This window comes from Paramisgurnus dabryanus, chromosome 23, assembly GCF_030506205.2.
Source record: "Paramisgurnus dabryanus chromosome 23, PD_genome_1.1, whole genome shotgun sequence".
NCBI lineage: Eukaryota > Metazoa > Chordata > Actinopteri > Cypriniformes > Cobitidae > Paramisgurnus > Paramisgurnus dabryanus.
In genome coordinates, this window is record NC_133359.1 from 7,773,939 (window position 1) to 7,791,695 (window position 17,757).

At 38.4% G+C, this 17,757-nt stretch overlaps 1 protein-coding gene across 1 annotated transcript in view; it reads left to right on the forward strand.

The window, feature by feature from the left end:
• Positions 1 to 17,757, forward strand: part of roraa (RAR-related orphan receptor A, paralog a) — a 371,653-nt gene continuing 353,896 nt past the window's right edge. Inside the window, exon 1 of the mRNA XM_065292098.2 lies at positions 1 to 338. Coding sequence (XP_065148170.1) covers positions 185 to 338 — 154 coding nt within the window. The 5' untranslated portion in view covers positions 1 to 184. The remainder of the gene's footprint in view (positions 339 to 17,757) is intronic.

The following is a 17,757-nucleotide window of genomic DNA, read 5'->3' on the forward strand; positions in this document are numbered from 1 at the left end:
TCTCACTAGCGCTGCCAGTGGACAATCAAACGTACACACCCACCTCTGTCTACACTCGTCTGTCCAACATTTCTTACTTCTGCTACAAAATACATAGCTACATCAAATCTCTCAGCTCTAAACCTCAAACCGGCGCATCGTCAAACACCAGCAATAGCTCAAAAAAGACCTCTTACAATACAACATGGAGTCCCCTCCAGATCCAGCGAGCGACCCGGGCAACGGCGTCTCAGAGCCGGTTACCCCGGTCAGGGAAACCCCGGTAAACCTGGAGACCCTCCGCAAAGCTGAGCACCAAGCCCCGGTGCGCAGGCAGAGCTGCTCCAGTACCAACAGAGGTAAGAGACGCGGATTATTTTGAATCGATACGATACGGATTCTCCGTAATATTGATGCACAAAACTTCAAAGTAAATTCGTTTGGAAATCAACTTCAATGGCGCGCCGTGCGTAAAACAGGATTACGAATGCGCTTGTTTATTGCAAAGCGCGTAATAAATGAGAATAGAAAGCATTTGTGAAACGTATCTGATTTAAAATATGCTTTACTCAGTTACTGTCGCTCCTCATGGACGCGACTGAAGATCCTATTGTTGGATATGTGACAGCACACCGTAAACCAAAATTATGGAAAAATGCATATCTTAAATAAAACAATAATTGAAGTGAAAGTTTCATTGTGCTGAATATTGTGGTATGCAATAATGCAGTACATAAAAGCGCAGTTATTTCACTGATGCCAAGCTCATTTCTTTAGTCTAACTTAAGTGGACTGTTTAACTGAGGCAATGTGAAAATGCTCACGAGGAGCGCAATGCTTTCATACTTGTTTAAGTGTATTTGTTAAGGTATAATACTGTTTATATTTCATTCATTGCTTGTCAGCATGCTTTTGCATGGCTTTGATGTCTGATGTGAGGTGCAGAATGGCATTTTTTTCGGATAGATCAAACATTTTACGGATTTCTACTTTTGCAATTTAAACGTGCTGATTTAATATTTAACTTTTATGGGAGATATGTCTGAATCGGAGTTGTTTTACAGTAGAGACAGTAGGCTTTATTAGCCACTCCCCCTCCACTGTCTCCATTCAACTCGGCTCCTTCAAGTTCAGCGGAAAATAAATCAGCGAATATACAGACGATAAAAGTGTTTTATCGAGTGAAATACCGCGATACGAACTGCCTTTTAACAGTCGTCCAAGTTGTTATTATTCTATGCGTCGGGTCCACGGGTATATTTAGAGTCTGATATAGTGCACGCGGAATGTAAGCTGGTTATGTAACAACTTTAGCCATAAACAGAGAGGAGCGCGCGCGCGACACAGGAGGGGAATTCATTAGATATCTCTGCAGCTTTTTTTCCCCGCGAACTCGTTTCGAAGTTCATTGTTTGCCGCCAAATGTCAGTTTCAAGTTCAACTCAATTTGTAGGGTTATTAAGGACTTTGTTTCACTTTGGTTACATATACTTTCCCAGCACTTGGAGTTATGTAATAGCAGACAGAACGGGCAGGTATAGAGAGGGACTGTCCGGATGGGAGTTTATGCAAGTTTAAGTTAGATTTTTGACACAGGAAGGAGACATTGAGATACTCCTAACCTGCTGACCTACTGTATATCCACTCCCACCCTTTACAGCAAAGGACTAAGTGTGTAAAGTAGTAGTAGGGGAAGACAAAAGTAAGCACTCCTCATTGGTGTTATGTAACTGTCGTGTGAATGGCCAGCGGATGAGAAACCAAGTGTTCATCTGCTTCACAGTGTTTACTTTTACAGATTTTGCACTAACAAAGTCAATAGTGACTGTGTAGAAAGTAAAGAAGTTTGGAAAAGAGAGGCTGAGATGATTATTTTGCCACCCAGACAATATACACAATCAGAAAAATGGTCAAAATATGTACCCCAGCTAAAAGGGACGGTTCCTCTTTCCATTAAGAGGACATAAAGAGTTCATATTATTCCTAACTGTATCTAATAGTAGGATCGTTTTAAAGCCCCATTGACAGCTACAGTAGGAACCATTTTTTTCTAATAATACAGAGAAACTTAGAAATGTGTATATACTTGCTGATACCCAATTTTTCTTTTTGGAAAAGATAAATATCAATATTACACCGCAGTATACGTTTTACCAGCTGTGACAGTTAATCATATTTTGCCTGCTTAAACCGTTTTAAAAGTGTGGTCGAGTCAGATTTCCATAATTACGCACAGTAGGACACCACATGCGAAACTGGTTTATAATTAGTTTACCACAAGCAGTTTGTGGTTTTGCTTGTGGTCCGTGCAGTAAGTTTATTTTGAACTTTCGCTACATTGGCTGTGATCGTGGTTGTCAGAAGCAATCTCAGCGCAGGGATGAATTAAACCACTTTTTCAGAGGGTCTCCAGAAAAGAAGCACACCATACTACTTTCTTCTCAAGAGAAGGGGGAATAAAACTGAGGCGTTTGGGCATTTGGAATGATTGGTTTAATTTATGAAAAATTATTAGAACTGTGTTACTTAATTGAAATACGCCTTTTACAAATTTTATTTAAGAGAGACATTGGGTCATTCAAGATTTTATTTGTCACACAAATAGTTAGGCTGTATGGGTATAAAATTATTACAAAATTAACTGAATTAGAGGAGATACAATCTATTTACATTTAGAAGAATGAAAAATACCTAAAAAAAAGTAGAATATATTGATTTTCAGACATTTTTATCCATAGGTATGGTCTTGACATTAATTTCTTACAGTATGTTTTTAGGCATTAACTCACATGGACAGCATTTAAAGGCATAGTTCACCCCAAAATGAAAATTGTGTCATCATTTACTCACCCACATGTTGTTTCAGACCTGTATAAACTTCTTTGTTGTGCTAAACACAAAGAAAGATACTTTGAGAAATGTTTGTAACCAAACAGTTTTGGGGCACCATTTACTTCTATAGTATTTTTCCTTTGCAAGTCAATGGTGCCCCTGCTTCCTGCTTGATTACAAATTTCTCCCTTTGTGTTCAGCAGAACAATGAAATATTTACAGGTTTAAAACAACTTGAAGGTGAGTAAATGATGACACAATTTTTATTTTTGGGTGAACTATCCCTTTAATGGGTGCATTAGTAATATATTAATTCTTTATATAGTTTGCATGCAATTTAAGGAATGGAATAATTTTATAAAATCTTATTTAAGCAAAGGCCTATAGTTTTCAAACTTTATTGCACACATCTAAAATGATTTAACACAGGACAGTAAACGATCTGCCGTTGTGGCTTAGTTTTTTTGGTGTCAAACATCTGAAGCATTCTCTAAATTACAGTGCATCATTCAGATGTTGTATTTAAGTTTGTCCACGGAAACCGACATCTGGACATTTAGCAAGGAACACATTTTCCATTTTCACTTTTATACACAATACCCGTCTGTTTGACCATACACAGTCTGACCTTTCTTTCTTGATTTCTTGCCACTTTCTTGCTTGAATTTTTGCTGTGCCTGAGCGCATTCACCAGTGAACTAAGAGTAAGTCACACATCAGCTTTGACCTTCTGTGAGGTTATAGGCGAAGCTGAAAACTGGCACTTGATATTTTAACCCCCAGGCGCTGACACTTGACATCTTATTTCAGAGGGGTCTTTTGTGGGATAACGGGGGTCAGACAAACAGACACACAAATACTTAAATCATTTCAGAGGGTAGTATTACCTTCGTGTGACATCCTTCAAGGCACATGGATAACATTTAAAACAATAATAATGAGTTGTTTTTTTGGAGAGAAAGGTTCAGGCTTATGTGATGTAGCTTAAGAGCTTTGGATCTATAATGAAGGTTTTTGCTTCAAACGCTCTGCCTTGACACCAACATAAAACAGTGATTTTTCCTTGGAGCAACATGCACAGACTTTCATACTGTATGCAATATAACTAAAAAAGTAAAACAAAAGTGTATTGAGAAAGTCAATTTTGATGTCAATAAGATCTACAGTAAATGCATTTTGTAAGTTTTAATAAGTTAAAGGTGCAGTGTGTATTTTTTAAAAGAATCTCTTGACAGAAATGCTAAATAATATACAAAACTATATTGTCAGGGGTGTATAAAGACCTTTCATAATGAACCGTTATGTTTTTATTACCTTAGAATGAGACGTTTTTATCTACATACAGAGGGTCCCCTTACATGGAAGTCGCCATTTTGTGCCGTCATGTTTCTACAGATCCCTTAACGGACAAACTTTGTCTCCGACAATGACATGTTTGTCCGGTGGTGGCTACCGTAGCTTCTATATGCGTTTCAAAAGCAAGGGGTGATCAGTGAACTGAGCCATTGGTTGCAATTCACAACCTCACCACTAGATGCCGCTTAAATTTACACACTGCACCTTTAAAGGGATAGTTAAGGAGCTTAAATGCAAAAGCCGCTAAATGCTACCTCCATCAAAAAGGTCCTCTCAGCATGTATTATGTTCATTAACTCTTTCACCGCCAGCGTTTTTAAAAAAAGTTGCCAGCCAGCGCCAGCGTTTTTCATGATTTTCACCAAAGTTTAAGGCCTTCCAGAAAATGTTCTTCTTTAAATAAATAAACAAACAATATACCAAATGAAAGAACAGACCCTCTGCTTTCAAACAAAAAAAAAACGTTTCATCCTACCTTTAGTGGTTCTTTTGCAATCAGCTTTTGAATATGGGTAGGTTTTTGCAAAAACACCATATTTTGAGCAAAAAGCAAAAATCATTCCATATTTGTGACGGACTTTTCATAGAGATCCGATTCAGAGCGATCTTTAGAACAGACACGGACATGCAGCAGCTTGCCATAGGGCAATACTTCCGGTTTTAAAAAGTTGCGGAAGGGCGCCACCTGGTGGATAATAGCGGTATTGCGGAAAGACGGAAAATCTCGTCATTGGCGGGGAAGCGTTTTCTCTTAATTGACGAGATATCTCGTCAATGGCGGGGAAAGAGTTAAATACCTTATTTTCAAATTTGCTTAAACTCCACCTCAGGTCATTCATAAACAGTTCTTTGTTGGCAGAATCTGTAAAACATCACGTTGATTTTTTAGCAAAGTCCTCTAAGTGCACGGAAGATGTATTGAATGAACGATAGCACATGAAACTACCGTGGATCACATCTAAACTTTGGTCCCTTGCGAGAACTTGGACCTGAATACAACCTAAATATGGCAGTAATATGGATCAGAGTGCCCCCTAATGTGTGGTTCAGGTTCTTCATTTTTACATCTTGACTTTCTACATTAGCAATGTTTCTAGTTGCATCTTTAGTGATTTTGCAACTGTTTATTATTTCTTGCCCAGAGAAGTGAAAATTTTTCTTCCAAAAAAAGCTTACATGCACTTAGAGGGTTTTGCTACCGAGCCCCTAAGGTGACATTGGAGTTAAAAACAAATAAAGTTTAGTTTCATGTGCTCACGTGAAACCTTCATGTGCAGATTTTTTTTTTAAAGTTTAGTTTTGCGTGCTCACGTGACACTTTCGTCTTCACATGCGCACGTGATAGATTCACGTGCGCACGCAAAACTAAACGCGATAGTTTCACGTGCGCACACTAAACTAAACCTTTATTTAATTTTTGCTCCATGTCCCCTTAGGGGCTCCATATTTTGCAGCTAAAGAGGGTCAATTTTTTAGTGAAATTTGTAAAAAAATCTGTTTAAAATGTTTCTTTATTGACATTAAAGTTGGAATTACCGAACATAAGAACATAAGAACCTAATAAAAATTGCTTATTTACAAGAAAACATGCCAGACGCACTTAGAGGGTTTTGCATCTAAACTTTTCAGTTAACTCTGGAAGTGTTACCATTTTCTCATTATTTACTCACCCTCATGTTAAATGTTTTATTTTATGTACCTTGAATTTTTGGGAGAACTATATATTTATATTAATATATTATATTATATATATATATTAAGATATTATGATCATTCAGGTTGATGTCACTTGCTTCCCCCCTTACAAGCTGTGTCTATGGCACACCTCTGCAATTACACATGCATTTTCTCAAATCACTAAGGGCTTTACATCCATCAAGCTTGAGTAGATTTGTAATGTCATTCGCTCGGTTTAATGCGCTCTTCCTGTTAACTTTCAGGCAGTGCCTTTTCCCGTTTAGTTTCGAGCTCGTCCGCGGATGCACATGTGCAGAGCGGCGCCGTAACTTAATTTCTCAGTTATTGGAAGACACTGTCGAATGACTGTGGGGTCTGCCATCTGTGAAGTACTAGCCTATAATTACTTATTAGTTGGCATAGTAGACAACAATATTTTGCTTGCTCCCAGCCTCAGTGTCAGATCGTAAAATCTGTCACCTGGCGACGTGCAGATTGACTCCCTCCAGCGAGGGGGAGATTTCGAGCCAAGCTGAGATTTTATTTCAACCCGGCAATTAACAGATATCATGCATTGACACCGGTTTTTAATGTCACGCCGCCCAATGCGATTAACCCGGATAACTGTTCAACATTACATCGCCCTACCTGTTTTTTTAACAGCATCGCTTACTCCTGGCTGGGCAAAGATATGCAGTTTCATGCTGTTTTAATGGACCAGACACCTCTTAATGGAAGTCTGGCCGTGGCTGTTGTTTTTGTTGGAAGGTCAGCGTTTTGCTGCTAAAAATCGTAGCGTGGTGCAGGGCCTCAGTCTGCAGGCTTGTAATGTTGCAGGCTGTGGGCAGGGGTGGTGGCGTATGTTTACCCGGTGATGACAGAAGACGGATGGGGTGTAGAGGAGCGGAGGCCTCTAAACAAGGTTTCTGTACAAAAAACAGCCAGAGTTGGAATGTTATTTCTTCTGAAGAGCCTGTGACATTCTCGAATACCTGGATAAGGGTTTCCATGTGCTTTCAACACGCTTATTGGGGAAGTTGTGTTTTTGTGCTGATCTAGAATCAGTCGCCTCCCCAAATTTGCATCTGGAAAAATAGGGTGGATCTTTAAAAAAGGAAAAGAGCTGAATTAATAATGTGATAATCAAATGACTCTTATTAATGTAATACAATATACAAAGTGCATGAAATAAATAGTTTAAAAAAATAAAAATTAAACCAAAAATTAAAATTCAGTCATCACTATATACATTTCTTTGTTCTGCTGAACACAAACAACAATATTTGTAATCAACCAGGAACCAAAACCACCATTGACCTTCATAGAAGAAAAAAATACCGCTATTGAAGTCAATGGTGCAGGGTTCCCACGGGTCCTTGAAATCCTTGAAAGTTTGTGAATCTGGTAAAAAATATGTTTTTGAAAATAAACACACATAGATACAGGTCATTGAAAGTGCTTGAATCTATTTTGTGCAAGAAGTTTTCTGGAAAAATTCCATTATTCCTTGTGTGGTGTAGGATAACAAAACAAAAATTCTAGGCTTTTTAAGCACACATGCTAAACTGTTTGCTTTAAATGCTTATATCTTCTGTATGAGAATGTTTATTCATACCAAAAAATGCTTTTTTGCATAGTTGTGTTTAACACATGAAAACGTCTCGGGTTACGTATGTAACTGTTGTTCCCTGAGAAGGGAACGAGACGCTGCGTCTCCCTTGCCATACTTCCTGTGTCGCTGTGTAAAGCCGTCTTTGGCAATATTTCAGAAAGCAATATACTTCTTGACTCCCGCGTCACCCTGTCTTTGTCGTTAAGCCTCACCATTGGTTGAATTTGATATACACATTCAGACGCACTTACCCCTGGAGGCTTCTCAAAGTGTCACCACAGTGACGCAGCGCGAGTTCCCTCGAAAGGGAACTGTAGCAATGTATCTTAACAGGTAACACGATGTAACCTTGAAATGTGTCCCCACATTTAGTCCTTGAATTTGAGGATATTGGACCTGGAAAGTCCTTGAAAGGTCCTTGAATTTGAAACTTAGTGAACTAAGATGTGGGAACCCTGATGGTTCTTAAAAAGCAGAACAAGGAAATTACTACAGGTTTGTAACAACATGAGGGTAAACAATGACAGAATTTTCATTTTTGGATAAACTGCCCCTTTAAATCAGCATAAAGACATAGAAGTACTACTGTGGTTAATATTTACAATTTAGATAACTACATTTATGCTTTGTGGTGATACGTAAATGCATCCTTTTCTTTTTTATTAATATTATAACACTGATTATTACATTGTGCTTTTTTGTCATACTGTAAAATATTTTAAAATGTCCTAAAGCAGACTTTTTTCATTTATGCAAAATACTAATTCTTGTTTCGATTATGAAGTGAATCACAACATTTTATAGTATGTGTGGGCCATTTTTTAATAATCATTTCTAATAATGGAAGGCTGATTTCAGTTCAGTTGAAGTTCAACTGAAGCCAAACTGATGCCAATCAGACGCCAGGCCAACATCCTGTAGAGAAAACACAAGATGATGATCACTATTTGGCAGACTCCCTCCTGACATAATGATGGCTTCCCCCTTCTTGTTTTTGATCATCAGAGGTGTAATGTTTCACACCAAGATGGGTGTCAGTACGATGTGTTTGCTCACAGGGTTAAGCCATGCCATTAATGTATTTTGTGTGTGATCTACCATAAATAAGCAGTTAACACTTTGATCCATTAAAATATTCCTATTGCTCAATAGGCCTTATGCCCAGCTGCACTACTTCCTGAACTTCAGCCAGCTCCTTGTTTCCTGTCTGCCATTATTGGACAAACTGATTCATGCATGTGTGCCTGACCTCAGTAGTCACAACAACAATAATCAGACACACCTGGATTAATCAGTTTGTCCAATAATGGAAGACAGGAAACAAGGAGCTGGCTGAAGTTCAGGAAGTAGTGCAGCTGGGCATAAGGCCTATTGGTAGAGCCATGCGTTAGCTCTGCAAAAAAAGGTCATGGGTTCGATTCCATGATACAGAGTTGCTGATCGAATGTATAGATAGAAGAGAATAAAAATGCATAAATGTAAATGTGGTACATCGAATTTCCACCAGTGCTGTACTAGTTTTAAAGATTGATCACAAATATGGATTATATTAGATAAAGACCTCAAATGATAGATCTCAGAAACCTGTATATCCCATTTCAGCCCTTTCACATGTGGATGGGTTGAGGACAGCTTAGCTCAAAGTCCAGTTGAGTTTATCTAGTCACACATTACATAACCGTTACAATAAAGATATATTAAATTTGTAGATATCACACAATAAGACTTGCCATGCACCTAATCTGATCACATCTTAAAATTTGCATACTCTTTTCAAAGTAAAACACATTTTATAAACATTTTACTGTTTTTACTGTTCTGTTGCACTGCTTTCGAAGTTCTTATGCTTTTCAGAAAACTAGGTCTTAAAAGTTTATAAGTTCCTTGCCATCTGAAAAATATTTTGGCGTGTTTATCAAATTTGGGCTACCTTGGGTAAAAGTTGACAAGAACTGTGTCCCACATCTCCTATATTGATCATTCATGGATTATTAATGATGTGGTGTCCAAATTAAACCAAGTTTAGCCTCTTTGAACTAAATTCGCAAGTTTTGCCCCGATGGGAGGGTTTATTTTGGAGTTCAAGTCACCGGTGGCCAAACTGGGGCTGGCAAATATGCCCTCAGCTGTCACCGAGCACCAGATTTTCATGTAACGTTTCCAGCGGTCGGGGAACATCTCAGATCTACGTCCCATTTACAGAAGTCAATATCTGAGACTGTTTAAATAGTAATGAATTAATGCACTCCAGATGCATTATGGGAAGACTTTAAAGAGATCTAAATTTACTGTAGCAAGGGTTGCTGTGACCTAACTAGGCCTGCGATGTCATGGGGCTCGAGGATACGGGATGACCAAGGTTGATGATTTTTTTCACTATGGGATTAAAGGGCCGTTCACATTATAACGATAACTATAGATGGATTTCAGTCACGTGACCTTTTATGTCATGCCGCCATCTTTAGGACCTACCGAGTACCAGTAGGCTATTGACAAGCATTGGCTACCTTGCTACGATTTACGGATTTCTTATCTTTTACTGTCTATGATTCTTACGGATACAGTAAAGGGCTACGAAAGACAACATGTCGCATCTCGACTGTCATGAAAATAAACGCTACTTTAAAAAAATATATCTTGGTTAGGGTGTGATGCCTACTCGATCCCTGATGCGTTCTTCCAGCCGCTGTCCGCTGCTACCGAACTACCACTATTTTACAACATAAGAAGGCGCGACACAACATGAAACTTTGCTCGAAGTATCACCTGGATCTCTACACATGAACGCGAGCATTGAGAACATTGTTTGTGTACACAGAGTTTACTAAAAAGAAAGGTTTTGTACAACTGACTTTGGCTGTTATGGTGTCCGCTTGTCATCTCTGCCAGACGTAAATAATCGATTTCCGAAGGGGAATGAATGAATCTCATATGAGGCACCTTTTTCAACTAGAAGGTCAATATTGTTTTTCATTTGCGCAAAACAACGACTTATCCGTGCATTTTTATGGAACTATGCTTTAGGAGATATCAATCTTTACAATCCTCCCTCCTTACGTCGCAATTGGAAATCGATACATCTTGACTGGGAAGAAGGCGGCGAGCGGACGCCAAATCATCCAAAGTCAGTTGTTCAAAACCTTCTTTTTAGTTAACTCTCTGTTCACAAACAATGTTCTCAATGCTCGAGTTCACGTGTAGAGACATAGGCGATACTTCGAGCGAAATATCATGTTGTGTTGAGCCTTCTTAGTGTTGTTAAAATAGCGATTTTGATGCTCACAGCATATTGAAGGCATAGCTTCTATTTCTTTTGCGACCACTTCAAGTCTTCAAAATGGCGGAAGACAAGTGAGTGACGTCAGCTGATATCCATGTATATGAGCGTCAACATTATAACGATAACTTAATGCCAATTCGCTCACTCGCGGGGCACTCGCGCAAATACTTACCTTTAATGACATTAACTTTTATTGGATATTTCTTGTAATAAAAACTGCAATTGTTTACATGTCACTGAATATGTAAATATGCTGTACTTGTTGCATTTACACAGTGGGTAACCATGCAGATGTCCTCAATACGGTGGGTTTCATTTAAAACAGTGAAACAGTTTGTCTAAGTTAATCTAAATTAATATCTTACCTTTTTTTTATTAAAGTTAATATAAGTTAATATTTAAAATTTTGGTGTAGTCAGTGTGGTAGGAAAAAAGCATACATAGTAAATTTCACAACAAAAGCATCAGTGCTGGATACCTGAGGAAATTTAATTTTATAGACCTCCGCATTGAGCTTTTCATTTGAAGTGCGCGTGCACTTGAAGTTCAAATAGATTTGATTGGCTGTCAATGGTTAATCGTTCATCAGGTGGGGAAAAAACGCTCAGGGGTGCGTTTCCCGAAAGCATCGCTAGCCAACTACTGTCGTAAGTTTCGTCGTTACTGAAAAAGTTCAACGATTTGGTGTTTCCCGAAACCATAGTTCAAACGAACATTCACAAGTTGCATCGCAAACTTTTGTGGTTTGAACGACAGCTCTTTACCTGTCGTTAGAAGCATCGTTCCTTTTTATTATAACATGTAGACTTACGTTGATCATGCTTTTGAACAAAATAAGCAAAAAAAACATGTAGTACAATGTATATCCATAAAACTGTATTTGACATCTTTAGGTTTGTAAACCGAATTAAAGTGCTGCATTTGAAACTGCGCATGTGCGCAGATCTACGAGCTTTAAGACCCTGGGGAATCCCTGGGAGGAGTGACGTATAAGGGAACTTGCGCATGAATTAAATATCTTGAAAATAAACAACAGATAACTAAATCACAATAACAAAATCAGTCTTCCGATGCAATTTATGTTATTTACAGCAGTAATCTGACATTAAATCGATTTACACAGATTAATTAATACTTCACCACCCACGTGACATCATCAACTATGTTGTTAAACCAACATGGTTCAAACGAAGAATGTGCTACAAAGTTAACGTGAAACAGTTGTGACAAGGTAGTTCGTTTCTCCAACTATGCATCGTACTATAGTGTTTCAGCAGCTACCTTGTCACGACTGTTTCCCAAAACCACTTTTTGTCGCACATTTGTCGTTTAAACCATGTAAGGTGAGTTTTTGATATCACATGGGAGGTGAAGTACTAATCTGTGCAGATTGATTAAATGTCAGATTACTGCTGTAAATAACATACTATATTGCATCGGAAGACTGATTTTGTTATTGTGATTTAGTTATCTGTTGTTTATTTTCAAGATATTTAATTCACGCGCAAGTTCCCTCTTACGTCACTCCTCCCAGGGATTCCCCATGGTCTTAAAGCTTGTAGGACTGCGTAGTTTTTAAATGCAGCACTTTAATTCTGTTTACAAACTTAAAGACGTAAAATAATTTTTTTATATATTTAGAATGATGGATATAGAATGTACTACATGTTTTATGCTTATTTTGTCCAAACGCATGATCAACGTAAGTCAACATATTATAATAACAAGGAACGATGCTTCTAACGAAAGGCGAAGAGCTGGCGTTCAAACCACAGAAGTTTGCGATGCAGCTTGCGAATGTTCGTTTGAACAATGGTTTCGGGAAACACCAAATCGTTGAACTTTGTCAGTAACGACGAACCTATAGTTGGCTAACGATGCTTTTGGGAAACACACCCCAGAAAGTGATCCCAACGATATTGTTCGGTGTATCTTTATCGTTATAGTTATGGCGTGAACTCCGCTTTTGTCTTTAATATAAAACGATTTTTAAAACTAAATTTTTTGTTATAGTTATAATGTGAACGGCCCTTTAGGCCCTAAGTCTTGATAGTAAACGTAAAGCACAGCAGCTATTGTATGCAGCTTTGTTATAGCTCAAGCATGTTGTACATAAACTTAAACATCCAGAATGACGCTAACAGAAAATCTCAATCTCACCTTGTCATCAAAGTGTGTATTACTTGTGAAAAACGATGCATTCGTATAGAGTTACTTGTCATAAAAAGTGTGAAGATTTCCACCTAGAAGTTCCCAAAATACATTTGAGGTTTTTTAGAATAAGCAGAGACGGGCAGTGTTAACTTCAACAAAAAACTCAAAATTAGTTGTGTAACAATGAGGAAGCTGAGAATGTTACAGAAAGTCTATATTTTTAGTTTTTTTTAGTGTTTCGGAGGCTGGGTTTAGTCTTAGCTGAACTCAAAATTATCCTACATTTAGCATTATCGAGAAAAGTAATTGTCTCTGTTTCCACTTGTTCGTCGTACTCTCCTACTGGAGGCAGCGGTTGTGTAATGTTGTCTGCTTTTCATCTTAAAAATGTTCCCCCACAAGATGTGTTTACCATTCTCATAAACGCAAGTTCAGAGACACAGGAGAGACATGAAAAAGTCGGCCGTTTCCTGAACTCGACTTGACATTTTTGATTCCCTCCGGTTTCCAGTTTATGTACGTGTCTATTTGTATCAGAATTACGAGTTGTTAAAGTCACAAAGTCTGGCTTAATTCACATGCGTTTCTCTTCATTTTCTTCCTGTGGTATTTCTCTCCTGTGGTCTCGTGAGTTAAGCGAGCATCTATTCTTCACCCTCCTGCATCAAATTGAATTTTTAGTTCTCGTATCCTGCGTGTAATTTTCATTTATTCATCCATTTCTGTGTATAATTGATTTTGACTCATCGTTCAGATGACTGAGTTAACCGTCTGCTCATTAAAACAATTTCGAGTCCCCCAACAAATAAAAATGGGGCTGATCAGAAAGATAAGGCGTGTTTTGAATTAGCGTCAGTCAATGTACTTGATTATTCATATATGATTAAAAAGCAGATACTAATCCAGTAAATAAAGGGGAAAATCAAACCGAAATCTGTCCCTTCAGGTGCGGCAAGCTCTTAATCAAATTATCTTTGCATCCGGGCTTGCCGTTTTCTTCAAACACCCCCTGTGACTCTCAATGCAGATTATAATCAGCTCCTATTTCGAGTCTTTGATTAAAATCGCGCGGGCTCGGACAGACTTTGTTCTTCCTGTGCCGATTCAGCCAGCTAATTATTAATATTGGAGTCCTACTCTCTCTATATTTTTTTATTCACCAATTACAGTGAGCCAGTGGACCAGAGTGGTTAAACAATGCCCATAACTATTAATCACATTGGATATGAATCCATTAGTCCATTCTTATTTAAATGTCTTGCAGTGTTTGGGAGGGGACAAGGTCCACGTTTTGTCCTTCTGACCTTCAACTTGTGTCTCTCAGGTCGAGGTTTGGTGTGTGGTTCTACCATCATTCTTTTGGCTAGATAGGAAATTATTTAAAACTTTTATTCAATTTTTTAACTATTAAATGTATAGATTTGGTTGTAGCAAAACCAAAGCTTCAGTAGTCGATGCCACAGTTTTGAAACATAACAATATTTCACATGTTTAAAGGCGGGGTGGACGATTTTCGAAAACACTTTGGAAAGGAAGTCGGGCTGACTACCACAACACACTTGTAGCCAATCAGCAGTAAGGGGCGTCTCTACTAACCGGCATCGTTGCCTGCGTTGCGTATGTGTGGGGCGGGTCTATCAAAAGAAGGTCCAGATTCTATTGGGGTAGGGGCGTGTTTGTTTAGGTGATTTCAAATGTCAACATTGGCTTTCAGAGATCATGCACACCGCCTTTACAGGGGACATTTCACAAGACTTTTTGAAGATGTAAAATACATTTTTGGTGTCCCCAGAGTTCATATGTGAAGTTCTAACACAAAATACCCTATAGATAATTTATTGAAGTATGTTAAAATTGTCACTTTGTAGGTGTGAGCAAAAAGTGCCATGTTTGGGTGTGTCCTTTAAAATGCAAATGAGCTGATCTCTTCACTAAATGGCAGTGCCGTGGTTGGATAGTGCAGATTAAGGGGGGGTATTATCCCCTTCTGACATCACACGGGGAGCCTAATTTCAATGACCTATTTTTAACATGCTTGTAGAGAATGGTTTATCAAAACTAAGTTATGGGTTGATCTTTTACAAATTTTTTAGGTTGATAGAAGCACTGGGGACCCAAATGTAGCATTTAAACATGGAAAAAGTCTGATTTTCATGATTTGTCCCCTTTAAGTAATCTATATAAAAAAAAATTGATTACTGTTTTCATCTTAAAATCTGACCCAAAAATGAAAATGATGTCATTATTTACTTATGATGGTAAGCATACAGGTGATGGTACCCATTGTGTTCCAGGATAAACAAATACTATGGAAGTCAATGGATACTGCCAACTGTGTGCTTACCATCATGTATTAAAATATATTTTTCTTTATTCTGTTAAATACAAAATTGCACACAGGTTCAGAACAGTAAATGATGTTAGAATGTTACATTTTATGTGATAGTTCACCATTTAAACATAAACATTAAGCATTGTGATCCAAATCATTTAATTTATGATGTTACAAATAATTTTAGCTAGTGTCCCTGTCTGTGTAATCTCAGTTAATATTAGAGATACTATCAATGTTACATTTTTACAGAATGTTCTTTATGTAGGACCATTATTTGTAAATCACAAAAATGACTTTAGATAGGTTTTTACAAACAGGGTCAGATATGATAGGAACTTTTGGAAACTTTGGATTGTTAACTTGTGACCAAGTCTTTCTCGCATGATGTCATAAACAGAAGATGAGATTTCTCTTTCATGCAATGAATAGTTAATCTGAACTTGTGGATGGATGACCAAGGGAAGGAATTGATGGAGCAGTGATGAAGATCCTAATCCTCAGTCAGATGGTCGTACTCACCGGACCCCGGCAGTGATTGAGAACCGGGCTCTCTCGCTGTCACGTTTGCCGAACCAATCGCGTCCCTCCATCTTCGTGCCGAAGTTTATCCGGCTTATCGATCAGTGTTTTACCACTTTATTTTCCTAATGTAGTGCCGCGATGCAATAATTAACCCCGTGTCAGGTTATTAAAACCCTATTTTTATGTGACAGACAGAAATAGATACAGAAATAGGAAGATGGAAGCCATCAGTTAACGTTCAAGGATTTTGAAATGTGAAATTATTCCTTCCCAAGACCCCATTATAATTACTGCATTAATTTCATATTAAAAGATTGAAGTTTTTGCCACGTGTCTAGCAGACGTATTGGAATTGATTGCATTTTAACGAAGAAAAAGTTTGTCGAAGCACAGTGGTGCCGAGGTCGTGAGGAAATTGTTTTCAGCTAACTTCCGCGACACATCTGTTGGCTTTCGGTTGGGTGGGTTGGTTAAGGTTTCATGCTACATTGGTATGAACAGAAATTTGACTCAGCTTGATATGAATCTACATATTTGGCTATCTGGTCATCGGCTTTCGTTCAGCCATTTTAATTTCCCCATAAAGATCAATATAACATTGATATCTTTAATATTGACTGAGTAAGGTTTTGAAACAAGTATGTAATCAATAATTGAAATCAAACTTTGATGCTTCTAGTCATCATTAAATTATGAGACTTTATACTGTTGGGTATAAAACAGTATCTTTATACAACAATATACAATCTATAGCAAGCCTTTCCTTACCTTCCTATGGCTTTTTGTAGCCAAACGCCACAATTTCAAGTCTACATTTATTGTGTTTAATGGTACATACTTGTGTAAGGACATTTGGCTTCTGCAAACAGGCTTGGTTTAGTTTGGCAAATCATTTGAATATGAGGTTGTTTTGACCCACACTTAGGGAGAAAGCTTGAACGCTGAATGATTGTTTGACTTTTCACATTGGTACGGTCGAAATTACACCTGTGCTCTGCCCCGCAGACCCACTTTAAGAAAACGGGTGGCGTTGAAATGATTACGTGCCAGACTATTTATTAGACACATCTGTCATTGGTCATCAGCAGGAGTACATTTGCGACTTCCTTCCCTCGTGAGGGCGATCGACCCTTTGGCGTGACGCTGACATGTGTGCGTGGCAGTTTGTCTGCTTTTCCTGAAACGCACAATCTGCGGTTTTAATTGATATAGAGAATTCTCATTATATTTCAATTTGCATGCGGGGTCCCTGGGAGCGTCGGGAGGGGTCCGGCGAGGTTTGTTAATTGCTAGCTGGACTCAGATTTGCTCTGTCTCTTACCTGGCTGAAAGCCACTGTGACTTCTCAAGGAGCCACTTCATCTTTGTCAGGGCCGGGTGGAAATTTGCTGCACGGATCTAATTGGACAAAGTACCTCTCAAAACCTCAACAATCACTCACGGGTCAGATTAACAGAGCCGGTTCCCAGTCATTCTCGCGCGCTTTCGTCTTCTTATCGGCCCTCCGTTGTGCACTCAGTCACTCAAAAGCACGAGAGATGGAAACAAATAAAAAAGATCCACAAGAGATGCATTACTTCAATCTGTCAAAAAGACAGAATTAGTTGTCATTGGTGCAGACTGGAACACATGTACTTCGACTTCAATGAAGCTAATGAGTCATGAATGGAGCATGTAAATGATATTGCGCCTGACCAGACGCTAGTCATGCTTGGCACAGATTATCCTGTTTTATGTGGCATACTTATTTGGCACAGTTTCCAGTACCCCTGTGATATCTCCGCAACACAGAGTTTACTAATTTGGACATTTGGTGCTAAATTCTTGGGTTTATGGTTTGTGGGAACTGCACTGAAGAATAAGACAGCGTAACACGATTACCAGGACGACTGTCGATGCGGTGCAAGCTACTGTGAAGGTAAATGAGAGATGCTAAAAATGTCAATGAGCCGATGGTGTAGTGGGCAGTGCTCCGACATATGGTGCAAGCGCACTTTCATTCCAACTTCG